The sequence below is a fragment of the Rhinoraja longicauda genome, chromosome 6 (assembly GCF_053455715.1).
Source record: "Rhinoraja longicauda isolate Sanriku21f chromosome 6, sRhiLon1.1, whole genome shotgun sequence".
NCBI classification, from domain to species: Eukaryota; Metazoa; Chordata; class Chondrichthyes; order Rajiformes; family Arhynchobatidae; genus Rhinoraja; species Rhinoraja longicauda.
In genome coordinates, this window is record NC_135958.1 from 39,194,745 (window position 1) to 39,218,876 (window position 24,132).

Below are 24,132 nucleotides of genomic sequence, written 5' to 3' on the forward strand. Positions count from 1 at the left end.
TCAGGCATCTAACTGTTTTGCTTCAATTATATTTGAAGGATAATTGTTGGCAGGGACACTGATGAGAATAGCTTGATCTTAAATTGTGCTCTGGGATTGTTTAAACCAATTGAGAAGAGATGAGGCACTATTAATAAATTTAATTTGTCAGCCTGGACTGCAGTCTCTGGAGTGAAGCCTGAACTCTCACTGTTCTGATTTAAAGAAGAATGCTACTATTTAGCCAAGGTTGTTGTCAGCATAGATAGAAATGTGACTGAAGTTGTTCTGTGTGAAGATTGAAAACATGGGCACAGGTCGAGAAAGCAGAGATAAGTGATAGGTGGCAAGGAAAAGAGAGGAGAGGTATAGAAGAATAGAATTGAAAGAGGGAATACAATTTGTAAAGTGGAAGCTGTTTATTATGTTGTAGAACAGGCTAATTCTGGCTAAAGTGTTGAATTCAGTCAATAATAGCTGATGGAGGGATGGAGATTATAGTTAGTGTGGGTCTGATGCCCATTTAAGGTTGAGACATGCTCATGTGGGAGATAATTTGTTATAGGTTGAGAATACATGCAACTGTAGAATAAAACTTCACCCTTTTTACAAAATGGTGCAATTGTAATTTTAAGCATTTGTATTATGTCCTATGTGCTCCACAGTCTGGAGTATTGGAACAGTAATGAGAATGTACATTTTAGTGCCATGTCCCTCTAGTCTGGTCTACTGCTCTAGCACAAGTGAAACACTGAAAATTTGTCACCGTACCTCATTATAATGTTGATTTCTTTCAATTTGAATAAATGGGAACATTTGTAAATGACACGGATTTGCATTAAATGCACAACATCAGAAAATGTTTCACAGCAATAATTTATTAAATATTCAAAAAATAAACTGGCGAACAGTATAAAATAAAATCAGGAATTCATGTTATTAAAATAAAAAGTTAGTTTTAAATATCCAGAACTTGTACAGAGTTGGTTGCTGATCAATACTGAGTGTAAAGAGGATAACAGGATAAGGCTACCAGAAGCAAGTAATCTATAACTGAGTTAACTCGCAGCAAAGACAAGTAAAAGCCTGATAAGTGAAGATCTAGGGCAAAATGTTTTCACATCCTCTCAGTGGACAATGAAAGATTTGCAATTCATTTTGGACCAAGTGCTTCAGATTCTTCTTCATCATCCTCATACATCTCCCCTTCTTCATCTGCGGTGGCATCTTGGTACTGTTGGTATTCAGATACCAGGTCATTCATGTTACTCTCTGCTTCAGTAAACTCCATCTCATCCATACCTTCGCCAGTGTACCAGTGCAAAAATGCCTTCCTACGAAACATAGCTGTGAACTGCTCTGAGATTCGCTTGAAAAGCTCCTGGATAGCAGTACTATTTCCAATAAATGTGGAGGACATCTTGAGTCCACGGGGTGGAATATCACAGACAGCTACTTTAACGTTGTTGGGAATCCATTCCACAAAGTAGCTACTGTTCTTGCTCTGAATAGCCAACATCTGCTCATCAACCTCCTTCATGGACATCTTACCCCTGAAAACTGTGGCCACTGTCAAATACCTACCATGACGGGGATCACAAGCTGCCATCATATTTTTGGCATCAAACATCTGCTGAGTGAGTTCTGGAACAGTTAATGCCCGATACTGTTGGCTTCCTCGGGCAGTAAGAGGTGCAAATCCTGGCATAAAGAAGTGGAGACGAGGGAAAGGTACCATGTTCACTGCAAGCTTTCTCAAATCAGCATTGAGCTGTCCTGGAAATCGCAGAGAAGTAGTGACACCACTCATGGTAGCTGATACCAAATGATTGAGATCTCCATAGGTGGGTGTTGCAAGTTTGAGGGTCCGGAAGCAGATATCATAGAGGGCTTCATTATCTATGCAGTAGGTTTCATCTGTGTTTTCTACAAGCTGATGGATGGAGAGGGTGGCATTGTACGGTTCTACTACAGTGTCAGAAACTTTTGGAGAAGGAACAACGCTGAAAGTATTCATGATTCGGTCAGGATATTCCTCTCGTACTTTGCTAATAAGCAGGGTTCCCATGCCAGATCCAGTACCTCCACCCAGAGAGTGAGTAAGCTGAAAGCCTTGCAAACAGTCACAATTTTCACATTCTTTTCTCACCACATCAAGGACAGAGTCTACCAGCTCTGCACCTTCTGTGTAATGACCCTTTGCCCAGTTGTTTCCAGCTCCACTTTGCCCTATAATGAAAAAAAATTAAATAAATGAGGAAGACTTAAATATTAGAGGTCTAAATGTTCAGAAATAATCACGGCAATTCCATATTCTGGAACAAAATTCCTGAAAGTAGTAAATAACTTAATTAAAACCACTTAAATATTTTTGTGATAAGTTTTTCTTTAAGATGAAATCCCTGTTTGTTGCCAGCTCAGTGACTACAATATATCTATTGCCAATCAAAGAAAATGTAGTTGGCATTTTACTCTGCTGATTATATAATCACAATTCTAAAATTATTGGTGTAAGAAAATAATTTATGTATACAATAACACAAAGAAGAATATTTGATGCATATCATTAAGATCACCTCTCACTGTTTCTACTGCCCGCATACAAACCCCTCATCCGCAAGACCAAACCCACAATAAAGACGGTCAAAATATGGTCCGAGGATGCCACCCTACAACTACAGGACTGCTTTGATCGCACCGACTGGGACCTGTTTGCACAACAGGCCACCTACGGTTCAGAGGTAGACTTGGAGGAATACGCATCCACTGTGCTCTCCTACATCAACTGCTGTGTGGAGAATGTCACGGAGGACAAGGAGATAAGGATGTTCCCAAACCGGAAACCCTGGATGAACAAGGAGGTACAGAACCTGCTGAGGGCACGCAACATTGCCTTTAAATCTGGTGACACTTCAGCATACAGTGTTGCCAGATCACACCTGAACAAAGGTATTAAAAGGGCCAAAGACACCCATAGGCAACGGGTGGAAGACCACTTCAACACCACGGACACCAGAAGCATGTGGCAGGGTGTCAGGGACATCACTGGCTACAAGAGCAGCCCTGCCTGCCCCCACAGCGATATGGCACTGACCAACGAGCTTAACACCTTCTTTGCCCGCTTTGAAACTGGCAAAACCACCTTGAGTGAAAGAACCCCAGCCGAGGCGGTGGGACAGGTCTTGCAACTGAGCACACAGGAGGTACAACGCGCTCTGCAAAGGGTCAACCCACGCAAGGCTGCAGGACCGGATGGAGTTCAAGGAAGGGTACTGAAGGACTGTGCTGAACAGCTGGCTGAGGTATTCACCAGGATCTTTAACCTGTCATTATCTCTGGCTACGGTCCCCAAGTGCCTGAAGTCGGCTATCATAGTTCCGGTGCCGAAAAAAAGCAAAGATCTCCAACCTGAACGACTACCGCCCGGTTGCCCTAACGCCGATGGTCATGAAGTGCTTTGAGAGGCTGGTCCTCTCACACATCAAATCCAGCATCCCTGACTCACTGGACCCACATCAATTTGCATACAGGGCAAATAGATCCACAGAGGACGCCATCTCTCTGGCTCTTCACACTGTCCTGACTCACCTAGAGAGACAGGGCACGTACGTGAGGATGCTATTCATAGACTATAGCTCCGCCTTCAACACGGTCATCCCCACCAAGCTCTTCACCAAACTCCACCAGCTAGGCCTCAGCTCGTCATTGTGTGACTGGATCCTGGACATCCTGCTGGAACCACCGCAGGCAGTGAGAATGGGCCCGCACCTGTCCTCCACTATCACCCTGAGTACCGGCACACCACAGGGCTGTGTTCTGAGCCCCATGCTCTACTCCCTCTTCACACACGACTGTGTTCCTGCATTCGACACCAACACCATTGTCAAGTTTGCAGATGACACAACGGTGATCGGGCTGATCACCAACGGGGATGAAACAAACTATAGAGCGGAGGTGCAGAACCTGGCGGACTGGTGCTCGGATAACAACCTGTCCCTAAATACCACCAAGACCAAGGAGCTGATCATCAACTTCCGTAGGTCACATAACGGGGAATATGCCCCGAACTCTATCAACGGGGACAGTGTGGAGAGAGTGTCCAGCTTCAAGTTTCTGGGCACTCACATTTCGGAGGACCTAACATGGTCCAATAACACTGCTGCGCTGGTCAAGAAGGCACAACAAAGACTGTTCTACTTAAGAACACTGAAAAAGTCTGGTCTACCCCAACAGCTGCTGACGACCTTCTACCGCTGCACCATCGAGAGCATCCTAACGCATGGCATCCCTGTGTGGTACCTCAGCTGCACGGAGGCAGAAAGGAAAGCTCTACAGTGGGTAGTCCATAGAGCTCAGAGGGCCATCGGAACACAGCGACCAGACTTAGAGGGCATCTACAACACACGATGCCTCAAAAAAGCCACCAGCATCCACAAAGACTCTTCACACCCCTGCAACAGTCTGTTCGAACTCCTTCCATCGGGCAGACGATACAAGGCCTTCTACGCCCGCACCTCCAGACTCAGGAACAGCTTCATCCCCAGTGCCATAGCTGCTATGAACCGGTCCTGCTGAGCTGGATGGCCACAACGCATAGATCAACTTGCACTTTACCCTGTCCAAAACTGTTACAACTGTTTCGTTTCGTTGGGTTGCTGCTGTCTAAATTACTTAAATTATTGCATCGTATGGGAGGCGCATTCCCAATCTCGTTGTACCCCTGGGTACAATGACAATAAAGATATATTGTATTGTATTGTATTGTAAGATGAAGGCAGTGGAAAATTAAATGTAGTCTTCAACTGATACATGATTATACAGATTATAGAGGGTGTTCATTCAATCCCCATTTCACCCATAGGAATTTATAATGATGCAAAATAATCCTATGTCCATGTTTATATTGATAATTAGCTACATACATTTGTGACTTGTCAATGGTGGTAGAGCACCACTGACTGAGAACCATCATTGTTATTTTAAAAGTAAAGGTAGAATATTTCCAGAGGTGAAACATTATGATGTTAGCCAATTTATCACATTTCACATGTGCAGCAAGTCTAAATGATCCAAAAAGGAGAATAAGAAATACTTAAACAGGCTTTAGATATTTAAAACAAAGTCAAAAATGTTGTGTTAAGAGACACATTCCAAGGGTCAAAAATGCAAAAAAGATATCACTGGACAACTGGGAATGGTTAGAAAAGTGTCTGCCAGGAATGGCACAGGGAAGAGCAGATCGTAGGAAGTGCTGTCCCCAAATCTGGAATGGCCAGGAATGAGCTAGAAAAATACAAGTATGAAAGCAGAACTTGTTAGATAAAAATTTTAATACAAAAAATATACATAAGCTTAAGACATTTTATAAAAGTGTATACAATTCTTTAAATTGGCATTAATATTTTCTCAACTAAAGAGATGTGTTTTATATTGCCATCTCTCCCAAACTCAAACTGACAATTGAACTAGTGAAGGCAGTACAGAAATTGCTTCTCGGAGACACTCTTAACGGTGCAATTCATGGTAAAAATATACAAGTTATCACGGATACATGGAGTTGAAGCAAAAGTGGGTAACAGTTTATTCTACTTTCCAGCAAGAGGGAAGGGAACTGGCAAGCAGTAGATGGGCCAAGTGGAACACTACTTTGCTGCCAGCTCTACATTTTTTTTAAATTAACCTTCTGGAAGTGTACCCATACTTGTAAACCAGAAATGAGAAGCAACAATCCCTACTTTTGTCATGAGAATTCTTATTTTTTAAATGAGGATTCTAATATAAAACCATCAACCATTTCATTTGCAAATGCAAGTGATCCAATATTAGTTTTAAGCGGCCCATTCCAGAAGCCTGAGGAATCACCTGTGGTCTCAATGAAAATATATTCAAAACCTTAATCTGTTAGATCCAAATCATTAGAATCTTTTGCCATTATTTTCCCATCTTGGATACATGTGGAAACAGATACATTTCTAACCTTAAAAAATGAAAATTAATTATGCTTTAGCTGGAGGCACTGTATGTTTTGAAAATTGGATATAATTTTGACTTTGCATTTTGGCTCTGACTGATTTCTACATACCAAAAATAAAATTGTCTGGTCTGAAGAGATGTCCGAAGGGCCCTGATCGAACACTGTCCATTGTGCCTGGTTCCAGATCCACTAGGATGGCTCTGGGTACATATTTGAGAGCTGCAGAGAAAGCAAATATCAATAATCCATAAATCTGAATTTTGCTCAAATGAAGTAAATGTCTGGTGCAAGGGAGCAATTATTTCAACCTTGCCCATTCTCAAATTGGTAAACTGTAATTCACATTTTCTCGGCTCTGTCCCCATTATCTCAAGTATTTTGCCTGTTGCACCACGCCATACTCTCAATTTATGGATTGCTGTTCCAAGGTCATTTGAGATAGTTTTACACAATTAAAATAATGCTAAATATCCAACAGCATATTAGAAAGATCAAGTTAGGCAATGCCAAGCTGTTATTTCAAATGGTTTAAAGTTTTGATATGAAGAAAGAATCAACTTTTTGTAGGATCTGATTCATAATTAGTGGTTGGATGTTTGTAAAAGTTTAATACTGCATTTAATTCCTATTCCTCCCATATCCAAAAACATGGCTAGTAGGTTAATTTGCCACTGTAAATTGTTCCAAGTATGTAGGCGAGTCAAAGAATGTAGGGGAATTGATAGGAATGTCAGATATGAGATAAATGTAGGATTACAGTCATGGATCTTTGATAGTCAACATGGACTTAAGTGCCAAAGAGTCTGTTTCTGTCCTGTATGACTTTGATCATTATTTCAACCAAATGCTGTGCACTTGGAAATCCTGGATAATACAGGCCATCTATCACAAATGTCAGTATAAATGCCAATTATACCCAACTCTGGCTTAATGTTACATGATATTTCAACTTCATGTAGGTTTACTTTACTTACAAGAAGCTTCATTGTAGTAGACACTAATCCTCTCCAGCTGCAGGTCTGAGTCACCCTCATAATTCCCACTGGGGTCAATCCCGTGCTCATCACTGATGACTTCCCAAAACTAATAAAAAAGAGGAAATGCACAATATTCAAATAGACTGATTTGTAGCAGATTTACGATAATTTACACAAATTCTATTGATTTGATTTTGCTCAGCCGGAGTATCCCCATTTTATTCATCTTTTGTCTCTGTGCTGAAAATTAAAGAATATTTGAAATTACATTTTATCAAAGTCATAGATTTGAGTATATTAAAGGCCAGTGAAATTAATCTTTTTTTTGCATTTGCATATCTTAACATATATCTAATACTGACGACATTGTATTAGAAATGTGCTTCTTTTGAAATGGATCTGAAAGATGAAACTTTAAGAATAAAGCATGATACAATTTATTTGAAGGTAACCCACTGGAGGCTCCATAATTAAATCAGTAAAAATTGGAAGCATTTAAATTAGCAGATAAAGGGAAGTCTACATAACCACTTCTGGATTTCTCAAATTAAGACAAAGTATAGAATCGCTGCTTATTTTAAATGCAGACACAAGGAAATGCAGATGCTGGTTTACCATAAAAGATACGGCGTTGGAGTAACTCAGCAGGTCATGCAGCATCTCTGAAGAATATGGATAGGTGACGTTTCGGATCAGGACCCTTCTGACGTTGTGGGCGAGTGAGTGGAAAAGAAAGTGGGAAGAGAGGTGGGGGCGGGACTGGTAAGTGATAGTTGGATGGTTGATGGAGCTTTTGATTGGCAGATGGTTGGACAAAGGCCAGAGATAAAAAGACAAAAACTGAGATAACGAGGTAAAGATAGAGGAGGCGTGAATTGTGAAGCCAGAGGAAGAAATATAGGTGGAAGCAGACAAGGGAAGGAGAGAAATCAGTGCAAATCGAGGTAGGACAGAGAAGGGGGAGATAAGGGGTTGGGGAGAATTGTTTGTCAGTTAGTTACCCAAAATTAAAGAGTTCGATATTTACACCATTCAATTGTAGGATACCCTGGCAGAATATGTGGTGCTGAATATGACCACCTCAAATTCCACTTAGGTAACTTATATCCCAACGGTATGAACATTGAATTCTCCATTCTTAGGTAACTTCAAAACCCTCCCACTCCCTCCCCCCCCACCCCCTTATGCCCCTGGACTCGCACATCATTTTCCTCTCCCTCTCCCCTTTCACGGACATTCCTTTCTCTATCTTCACAAATTGCAACTCTTCAATCCTTTTGTCGCATACCTTGTCTTTTCATCTGTGGCCTTTGTCTACCTCCCCCCCTCACCTGTATCCATCTATTGCATGTCAGGCGTTGTCCTACCCCTCCTCTCTTCCAGCTTTATTTACTCCCTCCCCCGGCTCCCCCATCCACTATCAGCCTGAAGAGTCCGACCCAATGTTCTCCAGAGATGCTGCCTGAGTTACTCCAGCACTTTGTTTGTTTTTGTAAACCAGCATCTGTAGTTCCATGTTTCTACTTTATTTTACTCCAATTCTTCTGTTAAGAGAGTTGTTTGGTGGTTTAAATGTAGATTGTAGATATACATTGCATTCTCTAGGGTTAGTTAATTAAGTAGAAACCCTCAGCTGTGTAATAAATCAGAATCTCCCACTGTCTCATTCATCAGCAAACTCGCCTGCATTTCAGCACCAGCTGGCAGACATGGGACTGCTTTAATTTCTTCTTGTATGGTCTCCAGAGTAAAAAGGATGTAATCTAACACCTTTGGCCCCTTCTAATTCTGCTATTCATCTAGACCCAGATGGTTCCCAGTTTCTAATGGATTCATATTTAATCTTTTTGAAAGCAGCAGATGCGACATTTTTTTAAATTCTAGCTGGTAAAGTTAGCAATTTTCCTACCAGCATAAATTCAATCTTTTCTAAAACTAGGATTATCTGGCACAGTGGACTTTCCGTACAACCTTAAGGTTCAAATCTAGTTATCCCAAGACAATAAGTTACCACTAACTGATAAGATTCTGCTTCTGGTAGATATGTAGCTACCATGCAAAACCTTCTGCATCTTGGCCAGAGGTCACCGATATTAATACTGAAAATGGTACTGAAAACGCTCCATTTATTGTCCATCCCCAATTGCTAAAAGTGAGCTGCTTTCAAACCACGAGAGTATTGTGAAGGTACAGTACTATTAGTTGGGTAGTGCTAGGATTTTTACATTAGTGGCAAGAATTCTCAACATTAGTGGCAAGGATATATTTATAAATCAGGATGATATGTAACTTGAAGGCAATGAATATCTCAAGCATCTGTTCCCCTTTCATAAGCGTAAATGATGTTAATTACCATCTTCTTACATTTGAGCTATTTGGTAGATTTTTATCACCTGTGTGACAAAATAAACAATATAAAGAATGACGCAAAATGCTGGAATAACGCAACGGGACAGGCAGCATCTCTGGAGTGAAGGTTTGAGTGACGTCTCGACCCGAAACATCCCCCATTCCTTCTCGTATAAGAAAATAACTGCAGATGCTGGTACAAATCGATTTATTCACAAAATGCTGGAGTAACTCAGCAGGTCAGGCAGCATCTCGGGAGAGAAGGAATGAGTGACGTTTCGGGTCGAGACCCTTCTTCAGACCCCCATTCCTTCTCTCCAGAGATGCTGCCTGATCCGCTGAATTACTCCAGCATTTTGTGTCTACCTTCGATTTAAATCAGCATCTGCAGTTCTTTCCTACAAATATAAAGAATATGAATTTAATGCTGAAGAATTTATTACTATCAAAACATTAATTTTCAGATCAATTAACAAGTCATTGGCTTTAACCAATTAACCAACCTGCCAATCAACTATTTGGTGGTCACATTATTGCAATTGTATTACTATTGCAAAAGATATTACCCTATTCTGCAACCAGGGGAGGTGCAACACCTGATCCCACATCTCCTCCCTCACCACCATCTGGGAAATAACTAGCCCTTTAAGACGAGACAAAGATTCCATGCATCTCCTCCAACCTTGTCCACTGTTTTTAATGTTCCCAAGTAGTCTCCCCTCCATCAGCAAAACTCAGCAACCTGCTCGCAATGGCCACCCGAAGTTGTCTATCCCACATCCACCTGTCCGTCCAATGTCTTATCCATTGCCAGGACAAGGCAAAATGCAAACTCGAAGAAAAGTTCCTTGTATTTCACCTGGATAGTCTAGCCCAATGATATGAACATTGAATTGGACAATTTTTGTTAACTTTTATCTCTGGTTTCCCTTTTCTGCCTCTCGCCTTCTGATTCACTTTGATCCACCCATATTCCCATGCCTCTCCTCCAGCCACCCCTCTCACTAATTTTTGTGTCCATCCCCATCCTGATTCCATTCACCTACTCCTCGCACACTTCAAGCACTATCCCCTCCCCCATTTTATTAGCCCCTGGCCTAGGGCGGCACGGTGACACAGCGGTGGAGTTGCTGCCTTACAGCGCCGGAGACCCAGGTTCAATCCCGACTATGGGTGCTGTCTGTACTGAGTTTGTACATTCCCCTCATGACCTCATGGGTTTTCTCCGAGCTCGGTTTCCTTCCTCACTCCAAGACGTACAGGTATGTAGGTTAATTGGCTTGGTGTGTGTAAATTGCCCACAGTGTGTGTAGGATATTGTTAATGTGCGGGGATTGCTGATCAGTGAGGACTCATGGGCTGAAGGGCCTGTTTCCGCACTGTATCTCTAAAACTAAAAACTTCACTTCTCCCTTAAATCGTTCACATTATCACCTTAAAAACACAAAGTGACCCATATTAAGTCAGTGGGTCAGGCAGCATCTGTAGAGAACATGGATAGGTGATGTTTCAGGGTCGGCACCCATACATCACCTATCCATGTTTTCCAAAAATCCTGTCTGACCTGCTGAGTTACTACAGAACATTGTCTTTTATCGTAAACCAGCATCTGCAGTTTCTCATTTTCCCCATTCTCATCTTACTTATTACATTCCACCACTTGTAGCCATTGTGTCCCTGCTTATTATCCCACATCACATTTCTCCCTCCACATCTGCCCTTTTTTAGTTGTCTGCTTCCAACTATCACTCTCCTGTTTTTGACTCCCATCTCTATACCCCCACCTTACTCTAGCAGTCCATCCTCCCTCACCCCTCCTCAGTCTACTTAAGACTTACACAGCTCTCTATGTACCGGCTATCTTCCCTCTCCCTGTTCAGTCCTGTTGCAAGTTCTTGGCCCAAAACATTAACCATTCCTCTCCCCCACATCCCCCAACAAATAACTGCTTGACCAGAGTTCCATTTTTAAAAAAAAGTTCAACCCTTTCTGTTAAAAACATATTTTTTTGAAGGATACATCCAGTAGCCAAATTGAGTGCACTTGTTTTTATAAATGTACACATGAAACTGCCGATTCTGGAATCTGGAGCAAAAAACAATCTGCTGGAGGAACTCCAACAGGTCAGTCAACATCTAGAGCGAATCAAGAACTAGAATGCATAGGTTTAAGAAACATAGAAAATAGGTGCAGGAGTAGGCCATTCGGCCCTTCGAGCTAGCACCGCCATTCAATATGATCATGGCTGATCATCCAAAATCAGTACCCACTTCCTGCTTTCTCCCCATATCCCTCGATTCCGTTCTCCCCAAGAGCTACAGTGCCCTCCTTAATGTTTGGGACAAAGACCCATCATTTATTTATTTGCCTCTGTATTCCACATAGAGATTTGTAATACGAAAAAAATCACCAGTGGTTAAAGTGCACATTGTCAGATTTTATTAAAGGGTATTTTTTATACATTTTGGTTTCACCATGTAGAAATTACTGCTATGTTTATGCATAATCCCCCCATTTCAGGGCACCATAATGTTTGGGACACATGGCTTCACAGATGTTTGTAATTGCTAAGGTGTGTTTAATTGCCCCCTTAATGCAGGTATAAGAGAGCTCTCAGCACCTAGTCTTTCCATCACCTTTGGAAACTTTTATTGTTGTTTATCGACATGAGGACCAAAGTTGTGCCAATGAAAGTCAAAGAAGCCATTATGAGACTGAGAAACAAGAATGAAACTGTGAGAGACATCAGCCAAACCTTAGGCTTACCAAAATCAACTGTTTGGAACATCATTAGGAAGAAAGAGAGCACTGGTGAGCTTACTAATCGCAAAGGGACTGGCAGGCCAAGGAAGACCTCACAGCTGATGACAGAAGAATTCTCTCTATAATAAAGATAAAACCCCAAACACCTATTGACAGATCAGAAGCACTCTTCAGGAGTCACTTGTGAATTTGTCAATGACCACTGTCTGCAGAAGACATGAACAGAAATACAGAGGTACACTACAAGATGCTAATCACTGGTTAGCCGCAAAAATAGGATGGCCGGGTTACAGTTTGCCAAGTACTTGAAAGAGCAACCACAGTTCTGGAAAAAGGTCTTGTAGACAGATGAGACAAAGATTAACTTATATCAGAGTGATGGCAAGAGCAAAGTATGGAGGAGAGAAGGAAGTGCCCAAGATCCAAAGCATACCACCTCATCTGTGAAACACGGTGGTGGTGGTGTTATGGCCTGGGCATGTATGGCTGCTGAAGGCACTGGCTCACTTATCTTCATTGATGATACTATTGCTGATGGTAGTAGCATAATGAATTCTGAAGTGTATAAACACATCCTATCTGCTCAAGTTCAAACAAATACCTCAAAACTCATTGTTCATTCTACAGCAAGACAATGATCCCAAACATACTGCTAAAGCAACAAAGGAGTTTTTCAAAGCTAAAAAATGGTCAATTCTTGAGTGGCTAAGTCAATCACCCGATCTGAACCCAATTGAGCATGCCTTTTATATGCTGAAGAGAAAACTGAAGGGGACTAGCCCCCAAAACAAGCATAAGCTAAAGATGGCTGCAAAACAGGCCTGACAGAGCATCACCAGAGAATACACCCAGCAACTGGTGATGTCCAAGAATCGCAGACTTCGAGCAGTCATTGCATGCAAAGGATATGCAACAAAATATTAAACAAGACTACTTTCATTTTACATGACATTGCTGTGTCCCAAATATTATGGCGCCCTAAAATGGGGGGACTATGTATAAACACTGCTGTAATTTCTACATGATGAAACCAAAATGTATAAAAATGGCCTTTATTAAAATTTAACAATCAATGTGCACTTTAACCAAGTGATTTTTTTAAATTACAAATCTCAAATTGTGGAGTACAGAGGCAAAGAAATAAATGATTGTTCTTTGTCCCAAACATTATGGAGGGCACTGTATATCTAACTCTCTCTTAGAGTTGCCAGAACTGCCAGAGGAAGTAGTTGAGACGGGCACAATAAAAAACATTTGGACAGGTAACATGGATAGGAAAAAATTAATAGGATTTGGGCCAAATGCAGACAAATGGGACTATCTTCGATGGGCATTTTGCTTGCCATAGATGAGGTGGGTTGAAGACTGTGATTCCGTCATGTATGGCTATCTGTGGAGGGAAACAGACAGTCGTTTTTTTGTTACATCGAGACCCTGTCTCTGGATTCTTTTCAATGGGATCTGCTCAGATCACTGGTCTAAGCAAAGCCTTTTAGACAGGCTAACGTCAGTTCCTTATATTGTGCATTCAAGTGCTTTTCAGCTGAATAGTTCTTCCTTTGTATTCTGCTGTACACTCACACAGTATTTTGAAATGTATTAAAACTGCCCATTGTACATTTCACAGCATATGTAATAGGCCGGAAACTGCCACTCCTATTGCAATCCTACTAATAGTTTTAGGATTGTGAAATGGTAACTAAAATTATAAATTGTTGAAAAGCACAGTGAGTCATTCAGTGTTTGAAAACCTCAACGCAAAATTATTGCTTTTATTCTGGGTTGCTTGTGCAAGTTTTTATTTCAGATTTCTAGTGACCTGCAGTAAGAAATTATTTGCAGTTTATTCTACAAATACAGCTGAATGTACCCATTTTATCCATAGCTGGCCCACACGTTTAATAGCTGCATCTGAAAAGAACAGGTCATTCTGATCGATGTACCATCTCTAGAGAAAGATGGGGGGGGGGGGCTTTGTGTCCAATTGCGTCCTTGTAATTAGAGCAACTACTCTGGTTATATTAAAGACAGCCACGCCCGTGTTTGATCCCGATCCTTTTCGATGGCGAGATTGGCGAAATAAAACCAGACAACGGTTCGCGGACACGGTATTGTGTCGTTCTTCACTGAATCCCAGTCACCGATCGGTTTAAAATTAACTTTGTCCCAATCCTTGTCCATTTGATTACTCGTCAGATTTTAGGCTACTCTCTTTTCGCTTACTTTTGTCATGGAGCGCCAAGATATAACAATTCCTTCATTGTTTTTTTTTTAAACAGCTGCTTGTTTAATAAAGATGACCATCATTTCTATCGATGTCCATGAATTCCCCGGCCCATGAATTGACATTTAATCAGATTGGCCACGTCCGTTCCTGTTTCACTCATACCATTGCCGTTTTGTAAAAATTAAGAGATCCCCCAGATAACAGATTAGTGGTTCGCCTAAACCATTTAAATAATCACCCTTCAACTACACGGAATGTCAGCAGGAATTACTTAGTATGTTTTCGCTTATGTTGCAAGTTTACTGTAAGAAAATAACTGCAGATGCTGGTACAAATCGAAGGTATTTATTTCACAAAATGCTGGAGTAACTCAGCGGGTCAGGCAGCATCTCAGGAGAGAAGGAATGGGTGACGTTTCCTGAATGGGTGAAGTTTACTGAATCAGTGAAGAATTCTCAAATATATATATATATATACACACACACACACACACGCAGTGTGTATATTGTCCACCTGATGGGGAAGAGGTCGGCTATGCCCGCGACCTGGGTTATTTATATTAGAGATTGCGCCGTTAGTTAATATGACTCCGATTTCATAACTGAAGCTTTGTCTCGCCATGATGAAAGTTGTGGCTCCACCCCATATGCGCTGATTTCATGCAAATACAGAGGTGCCTGCGGCGGTGCTGTGCTCGGGCGGTGCGGCACATCTGAGCTAATCGCTTTCTCCCTCTTGTATCTGCAGTCTAGGGCGTGGCTGTCTGCAGAGCTTTGCATCTCTGAGAGAAGCAGACACCAGGACAAACCTTCCCGACGCCACAACAATCTAACAAAGACTAATCATGTGGGTTTACAGGATGGATCAGGGGCTGCATAAATGGGAGGAAAATAATGTATTTCACAGCACCATTCCGTTTACAAATAGCAGAATCTATGCAGGTTAAATGCACTTTACAGTAAGACAGTGATTAGCCAGAAGTAATGATCTAAATGCAAGGGAATTTTCTTCAGAGAATCTGTTATTGAGCATACATAGCGATATAATCCCGCACGTTTTGCAGTATATAAGTATATAATCCCGCACGTTTTGCAGCAAATAATTTACCTTGGCACCGATCTGGTTGCCACATTGGCCAGCCTGGATGTGGACGATTTCTCTCATTGTTGCGCTATTTACCTCTAACTGCAATTTATCAGACCCTTCAGCCGCGGTTCTGGTTGGAGAAGACAGCGTAATGGTGCCGTCTCTTCTTTTATACCAGTTCACTGGATCAGCTGATCAATGCCACAAGCAGGTGTTTTCAGAGATAGATTGCGTCAGTCTCCTGGGAGAGAAAACTCGGCGGCCAATACCGAGCTGAGGAACCCTGCAACATCCCTGCAACGCCAGGATCGCCTGCCACAAAACCCATCGCCATTGCTACTAACACTGACTACCCATTGTCTTTTCCATATTGGAAACAAAAGGACGATCGCAGGAGCGATACCGAGCTGCACTTTACTGAAGGAATCGACCACTGACATCAGTGGCATAATCTCTGTAGAATTGCACAGTGGCACCTGTTAAAAAAATTCTAAGAGAACTGTACAGAAATCTGAAGAAGAACACAAAATGCAGCTGTCGCATTTCGGTAATTTGTTGAATAACGCTTTAACCTTACCAACACAATTGGAGGTCATGAAATAACGTGGGACAGCGCCACTGAAATAAAATTACAGCTGGAAGCGATATACAGAATACAATTAGGATGCTCTATTTACATTTACAAAAAGAGCATGTATTTTCTGTCTGTAAACAGGGATAAAGTACTTTATTTTCTGGTTTGTTTTGAAGTTCACAGTGGTAATAAAAATCAAATCAAAAATTAGATGCACGAACGAACCTCATTTCCAACTATTCCCTTTCAGCAGAGGGTTGGTCAAACTTTTTGTCATGATGACTTACTTTGCCATGTTGCTCAACCTAAGAAATCAATCCATTTTACATGGAATATTTCACTCAAATTGTTCATATATTTCTATTTCACAATGTGATTTTGATTGTTGTTCTCAAAATTAAATATAGAATTAGTTTTTTAATCAATTTATTTTGCTGAGGCATACATGTGGATAGGGTATTGTGGGTTTGGTTATGCAGACTAATAGTGTCTGACGTGTCATTTTGCCTTGGGGCGAGGAAGTGCATGCCAAACATGACTGAGTAAATAATATCTGGTGGGGATATGAATGGATGAATGCAAAAGGAGACAGTAGCAGTAATGGTGCTCTTTATTATCCATGAGATCCACTGCACTCTTACACACTTACCAAAACACCAAGCTATGCATCCACATCCCATAGGCCAAAAACTATCCAACCATGCACAAGACCTTCATTCACACACTTCCTTTCTCATAGAAAAAGCCAGTGCATAAACCAGACCACCTGGGGCAAACTATTGGGGGTACAAACTGATAACAAATGCAGAAAATCTGGAAACACTCAGCAGGACATGCTTCACCTGTGCAGAAAGACACAGTCAATGTTGGTCTCAACCTGAACCATTGACTTCCGTGTGTAGAAAGGAACTGCAGATGCTGGTTGACACCGAAGACAGACACAAAATGCTGGAGTAACTCAGCGGAACAGGCAACATCTCTGGATAGAAGGAATGGGTGACGTTTCAGGTCTTCAGACTGAGAGTCAGGGGAGAGGGAAATAAGAAAGGATAAGGTATGAAAACGAGACATCAAAATAGTATGCAGCTCAGCACAGCAGAGATAACAATAATGGCTCTTACCAAATCCAACTCATACATTTCACTCCTCAAGGCACAAGCTATTCTGATTTACCAGTTACTCTGATGTAAGTTTGTACTCTAAGTTGCCTCATTCCCCTCATGACTACCCATTTGGTATGCCTTTTTTTCCCATTCAGATGTCCAAGAATTCAAACAAAGCAGAGTCTTTTGAGCATGACACAGGTGAAGAAGGCATCCAGTCACTTTATTTGATACTTGGAGTCACCACCAGAGAATGAGGTGCTTGGTTGTCTGGTCTGTCTGCAAGAGCATGTGGAATATCAAACTGCATCAGGGGTAACTCTGAAGTTGGATGTGGTTTTGTGAAGTCACTTCAGCTGGGAAGGGACGGACAGCTCTCCTGGACTCAGTTATGGTGCAGTATCTATTGGCAAATGTCTCAGATTCTATTGCAGAAATGAGGGTAAGAACCCAACATCTAAGTGCTGCTGACAACTGCCGAGCAAATTTAGCTTGCAGCCATGCAACTTCATTCTGCTGCATAAATGGCTTTAAGTACTATCCAATTGGGCTTTCCAGATGTCACACTGCTACAGCAATCAGCTCTCCAATTGATTACTGTGTTGAGTAATCTGTCTCTCCTGAGGAATGGCAATAGCTCTGTGGCACAAAAATCAGTTATTCTCTCTTGGAGTGACAACATTTGTGATCCTACCATTATCATTCCACCTTTGTGCTTGTCTGTTGCTTGACAGTAAGGCCTGGTTGCGTCAGAATACTTACGCGAGATGTGAGTGATGATCAAACTGTAGCTACTTTATTAGCAATAACTTGTCAGACAAGGAGAACAATCAAGCAAGAGACTGTTCTGTAGATTCACAGCATACAGTATTTTTATGTCATTTTTGGTAGCATAAAAGCAAGGTTTACAGGGTTAACTTTTGCAATCCAGCATTCTGTAATTTTTCACTGAGAAACAGGCTTCATTATCTGTGTAGGATGGTTAGGGTGTCCAGTTGTAACTTTGAGTTCACAAGCTCTCCTTTGTTACTATGTTCATGGGCTACCTATCCCGGACATATTTAGCATAGGTCTGAAGGGTACATTGACTGGAGTAAAGTTCGATTCCTACAGAATGAACTGCTGCCCGTGTTATAAGACAAAATGGAAGAACAACTAATTTCTTCCCACGATTCCCACAGTTGGTGGAAGATAGCTAAATCAAAGTGTTTCAAAAGAAGTGGCTGCAGAATTTATTGATCCTTTTGTTGTGACCTCCCAATTTCTCTACATTTCTGGAAAAGTCCCTGTAGATGGAAAATAGCAAAGTAATCTCCCTATTTAAGAAAGAAGGGAGATGGAAAGCAAGGATATGTAGGTCAGCTGACCTAACACATTTCATTAGGAAACTGCTGGAATTTATTTAAAAAATGTAACAGTAATAGAACATTTACTATATCATACAAGATCATAATCCAATCAGCAATATAAAGAAAGTTTTATCAAAGGGAAATTTGGTGTGATAGATTTTTAGAATGTTTTCAGGATGTACCAAGCTGGGTGAATATAAAGTTTGATAATTTAGATTGTCAGTGTTTGAAAATCAAGATTTTCAATGTACCTGTGTGTCACCATACATGTTGTGACAGCACGACCTCCCTTAGATGCCACACTGATCCCTGTCACTGGCAGACTGGCCAGGACAGGCCAATCCCCAGCATCATTGGTACAGCTGGGTCCAATTAACTGATATTGTATTGGCCCACGTGAAGCTTGTCAACCTACACCTCATAAAACGAGGGGAGAGGGGAGAGGGGAGAGGGGAGAGGGGAGAGGGGAGAGGGGAGAGGGGAGAGGGGAGAGGGGAGAGGGGAGAGGGGAGAGGGGAGAGGGGAGAGGGGAGAGGGGCCACTTCAATAAACCCAAGACCACCGGTGCCACAGTATGATCAAATCTGAGCTGCCAGGAAGAGCCTTAAGCAACCAGTGCCTCCACTGACGCCAAGAGGGAGTGGCTGGGGCAAGCCTGACACTGTCAGTGCCTCTTACCTGCCCACAGACAACGAGGGACTGCACCCGCACACAGAGGCAAAGATTGAGCCACCAGAATAAGCAGAGACTGCCAGCGTCACCTCTTCAAGCCTAAAGCTGACAATAGACAATAGGTGCAGGAGTAGGCCATTCAGCCCTTCGAGCCAGCACCACCATTCAATGTGATCATGGCTGATCATCCACAATCAGTACCCCGTTCCTGCCCTCTCCCCATACCCCCTGACTCCGCTATCATTAAGAGCTCTATCAAACTCTCTCTTGAAAGAATCCAGAGAAGCTGAGCTGCCAGGACAAACCTGAGACCTGCAGCGCCTCCACTTGACCCAAGGGTGTACTGCGGGGAGAGGCCTAAGATCGCTACGCCTCCTCCTTCGAGACCTGGACTGAGCTGCCAGAACAAGCCTGAGATCACCATTGGACCTGGACTTTCTTGTCACTATAAATAAGCGATATCATGTCAGTTTACCCTACTGCGAGGGTCATTGGCATTTAATGCCTTTCAGTTAAATGACACTATATTTTTAAGCTCCCCCTTCAGGCTTCTCTACCTCCTCCAGTCAGTATGAGCGAGAGGAAGGGGTGGTGGGGATCCTTGATGATAGATGCAGCCTTCCTGTTGCAGTGCCTCATGTATGTGTCTTTGATAGTGTGAAGAACTGTGCCTGTGATGGAGAGCGCTGAGTCCACCACTCTAAGCAGTCTCTTGCATTATTGTGCATTGAAATTACTGTGCAATGCTCATTGTGGTAGAAGATGAGGACTACACAGTAATTTCAATGCACAATTCTACATTTTTGAAATAATTCATCATTGATCAATGTCTCTGTAGCCTTTCATCTTTGCCTATCCCAAGAGTTACCTTATGTTCTCTTTTATTTAGAAAACCACTCTTCCATTTGTCTAGCGAATGGGCGCAATAAAAGTCACTGGTCCCTGATCAGTTTTATTGGCCTCAGTTTAGTTTACAACATGCACTGTCTATTTTAATTAAATTAGCTAAGCTGTGGAACCTAAACACCATGATAAAACTATTTATTGCCTCACTAACATTCGTGTGTTCCCTCTTTTGTCCATTTTTATGATCATGCTTCCTTAGTATGTAAGCTCTTGGGTTAAACAAATTACAAACTACTCATGTTCCGTATAATTGTCACAATTTCCTACATCAGTCACCATCCATGTTCTCCAGAGATGCAGCCTGACCCGTTGAGTTACTCCAGCAATTTGTGTCTTTTTTTGTTATAAACCAGCATCCTTTGCATGACATAGATTCAGAATTGGGGGTTGCCCATTTTGGATGGACATGAAGAGGAATTTGTTTCCTCAGCAGGCTTGTTGAGGCTGAATATTTGAATGTATTCAAGGTAGCTATGGACAGATGTTAGGACCACAGGAGAGTAGTGGTACAACTTACCGTTCTTGCCCTAATCCAAAATGTTTCCTCAGCTTTAGTGCCAATTTCCATCCTTTTATCCTCATAAAGTTCATATCTGATTCTTTGCCTTTTTCAGTTTCATTTCACTTTGGAGGTTGGGTTTCAATAAAAGAACACTGGCTCTCACAGCTTCCATGACTACACTTTGCTTCCATTCAAAATGGCTGCCATACAAAATTCAGTGCATCCTCCCATTTTCTATTCTGATGATGCTACACCCCATGTTTCTGATATGCCTTTCTTCTTTCATATTCTGTTAAGTTCCCTCCTTTACCATTTTTGACATGTCCCTTGACTCCTATTCTATTTCATGTAATTTTGCTCTCATCCTTTCTCCCCCAAACATTCAGGTGAAATTGTTCTTACCTGCCACCTCACCAACCTACACACCCAATGAAACATCCACTGCAACTTCCAACATTTCCACCATGATCCCGTCATTAAACACATCATCATGTCAGCCCCTCTTTCAATAATCTGAACATCCTCATTTACTTCTCTATCTCCACCAATGCTATTCCCTTTCCCATATCACTTTCTATACAGTTGCAGCAACATCTATCTCTGTGGGGCACAACATATAGCTCATAGGTCATATGGGTTGGGTGCACCTGACCCAAGCTCACCATCCATGCTCACCTTCCAATCTACCCCTTTATCTTCAGGACTCCAAACACCCTTTCCAAGTAGACTAGGAATTTCTTTGGAGATTGTGTTCAATCACCACCTGGACTCCTCTACACGGGAGAGTCCAAACAAAGATAAGGCAACCGTACTGTAACGCTCATTGTAAGGTGAGGGAACATTATTTCATATTCTCACAAGGTTCATTACAATATTATGGAGTTCAGCATGAGTTCAATAAATTCAGAAAATTGCCATTTCCACTTTTTTTCCTATTTTAAAAATTGTTCTGCTTCTCCAGGGGTTTTCTTTTAGAATTTCAGATAAATAATTTCTGAGATCTGAGGTTCCCATCTGCTTTGAAAGGGCATCAATTATACCGCTGCCCAAGAAGGGTAAAGTGATGTGACATGCCACAGTGTTTACTGACTGGTGGTGCTAATGTCTGTGGTGATGAAGTGCTCTGAGCGGTTGGTAATGGCATATATCAACTCCTACCTTGGCAAGGACCAGTACCCACTACAATTTGCCTACTGCCACAATAGATTAACGGGGGATACGATCTTGCTGGCTCTCCATTCTGCACTGGACCACTTGGACAATAAGAACACATACATCAGGCTGTTGTTGATCAACACCGTCTAGATATTAAACACCAATATTGCCTCCAAACTTGTTATCAAGCTCAGGGAACTGGTTTCTGCGTATCCCTCTGCAACTGGATCCTCGACTCCCTCATTGACAGACCATAAGACTTTTTCAGTCAGAGAGTTGTGAATCTGTGGAATTCTCTGCCTCAGAAAGCAATGGAGGCCAATTCTCTGAATGCATTCAAGAGAGAGCTAGATAGAGCTCTTCAGGATAGCGGAGTCAGGGGGTATGGGGAGAAGGCAGGAACGGGGTACTGATTGAGAATGATCAGCCATGATCACATTGAATGGCGGTGCTGGCTCGAAGGGCCGAATGGCCTACTCCTGCACCTATTGTCTATTGTCTATAAACGGTATGAATTGGCACAATACTTCCTCCTCGATATCTATCAGCACAGGGCTGTTTGCTCAGTCCTCTGCTCTATTCACTATATACCCATGACTGTAGCCGCACACAGTTCCGACTCCATCTTCAAGTTCACTGTTGTTGGCTGAATTACAGGTAATAATGAGTCAGAATATTTGAAGGAGATAATAGTCTGATTGTGTAGGAAGGAACTGCAGATACTGGTTTAAACCAAAGATAGACACAAAATGCTGGAGTAACTCAGCGGATCAGACAGCATCTCTGGAGAAAAGGACTAAGTGGCGTTTTGGGTCAAAACCCTTCTTCAGACTAATTGAGTGGTGCCAGAACAGCAACCTTGCTCTCAACATCAGTAACACCAATTGTTGCCTTTAGAAGAGTAAAGCCGAGGATCCACTAATCTGTCCTCATTGACAGGTCGGTGGTGAAAAGTGTCAGATCCTCAAGTTCCTTGGCGTGCATATGTCTGAAGATCTGTTGAGGACCCAGCACATTGATGCAATCATGAAGAAAGCTCATCTATACCTCTACTTCCTTACAAGATTGAAGAGATTTTTTATGCTCATGAATACTCTCTTGAACCTGTTTACGTATATGGCAGAGAGCATATTGACTGGTTGTATCACAACCTGGTTCGGCAACTCAAGGGGTTGGAACAGAGGAGATTACAAAAGTGGTGGACGCTGCCTGGTCCATCACAGGTACTAACCTCCCAACCATCAAAGAGATCTATAGGAGGTGCTGCCTCAAAAAAGCAGCTACATCTTCAAGGACCCTCGCCATGCTGACCATGCTCTCATTTATTCTTGTCATCAGGAAGAAGGTATAGGATTGAAAACCTCCAGGTTCAGGAACAACTTCCTTCCACAACCATCAGTTTCCTGAACACGTAAACACCAACTCAACTATAAAGTGTCTTGGTGGCACTAGGGATTTCAGGCTTTTGTTTTGCACTAATTTAATTTATTGAACTTTCTATTGATTATTGTGTTATGTAAGAGTACTGTGTTTACAGACCTGTTTTGCAGCTGCAAGTAAGAATTTAATCCAGAATTTCCTGGTGTTCTCAGACAAACACCAGGCCATACTTTCCCAGACTGTTTCTGATCTCATCTCCTTTGGCAATCTCCCCTCCACCGCCTCCAACCTTTTTGTTCCCTGGCCCTGCACTGCCTGCTTCTATCACCTCTCCAAAGTCGACAAACAGGATGCCCTGGCAGACCAATCATCTCTGCCTGCTCCTGTCCCACTGAGCTCATCTCCACATACCTTGATTCCATCCTATCCCCACTTGTCCTGTCCCTTCCCACCTACATCCGAGCCACCTCTTATGCCCATCAGCTCTTCAACAACTTTCAATTTCTAGGCCCCATTGCCTCATCTTTACCATAGACATCCAATTACATCTCCATCCCCCACCAGGATGGGCTTGGGGCACTCTGATTCTTCCTCGAATAGAGACCCAAATCAATTTTGCTCGACTAATACTCTCCTCTGCCTGGTGGAATTTGTCCACATCCTCAACAACTTCTCTTTTGACTCCTCCTGCTTTTCCAAGTTAAAGGTGTAGCCATGGTCACTCACTTGGGCCCCAGCTATGTGTCTGCCTTTTTGTCAGTTACGTCATACATCCTTGTTTAGGGCATACTCTGGCACCAGCCCCCAACTCTTTCTCTGCTACTTCGATGACCACACCGGGGCTGCCTCCTGAATCTGTGCAGGACTCATTGATTCTGTTAACTTCACCACGAACTTCCACCCGGCCCTCAAATTCACCTGCACTATCTCTGACACCTCTCTTCCCTCTCTCCCCTTTCTTGATATCTCTGTCTCCATCACAGGGGATAGATTATCGATCGACATTTCCTACAAACCTTCTGACTCCCACAGTTTTCTGGACCACAGTTTCTCTCACCCTGCCTCTTGCTGGGAGTATTCCCTACTCTTAGTTTCTCTATTTCTGCTGCATCTGTTCTCTAGATGAGGCCTTTCCT

At 42.2% G+C, this 24,132-nt stretch overlaps 1 protein-coding gene across 3 annotated transcripts in view; it reads right to left on the reverse strand.

The window, feature by feature from the left end:
* Positions 1-845: 845 nt before the first annotated feature.
* LOC144594402 (tubulin beta-3 chain) overlaps positions 846-24,132 on the reverse strand; it is a 46,516-nt gene continuing 23,229 nt past the window's right edge. Inside the window, exons 1-4 of one of the 3 annotated variants that reach the window (XM_078400848.1) lie at positions 15,377-15,523; positions 6,928-7,036; positions 6,062-6,172; positions 846-2,208 (exon numbers count right to left, since the gene is read on the reverse strand). In XM_078400848.1, the coding sequence (XP_078256974.1) occupies positions 1,133-2,208; positions 6,062-6,172; positions 6,928-7,036; positions 15,377-15,433 (1,353 nt within the window). In that variant the 5' untranslated portion in view covers positions 15,434-15,523 and the 3' untranslated portion in view covers positions 846-1,132. Of the gene's footprint in view, positions 2,209-6,061; positions 6,173-6,927; positions 7,037-7,545; positions 8,060-15,376; positions 15,524-24,132 lie in introns of those variants that run through there. The other 2 variants (XM_078400849.1, XM_078400847.1) reach the window with 2 other exon arrangements.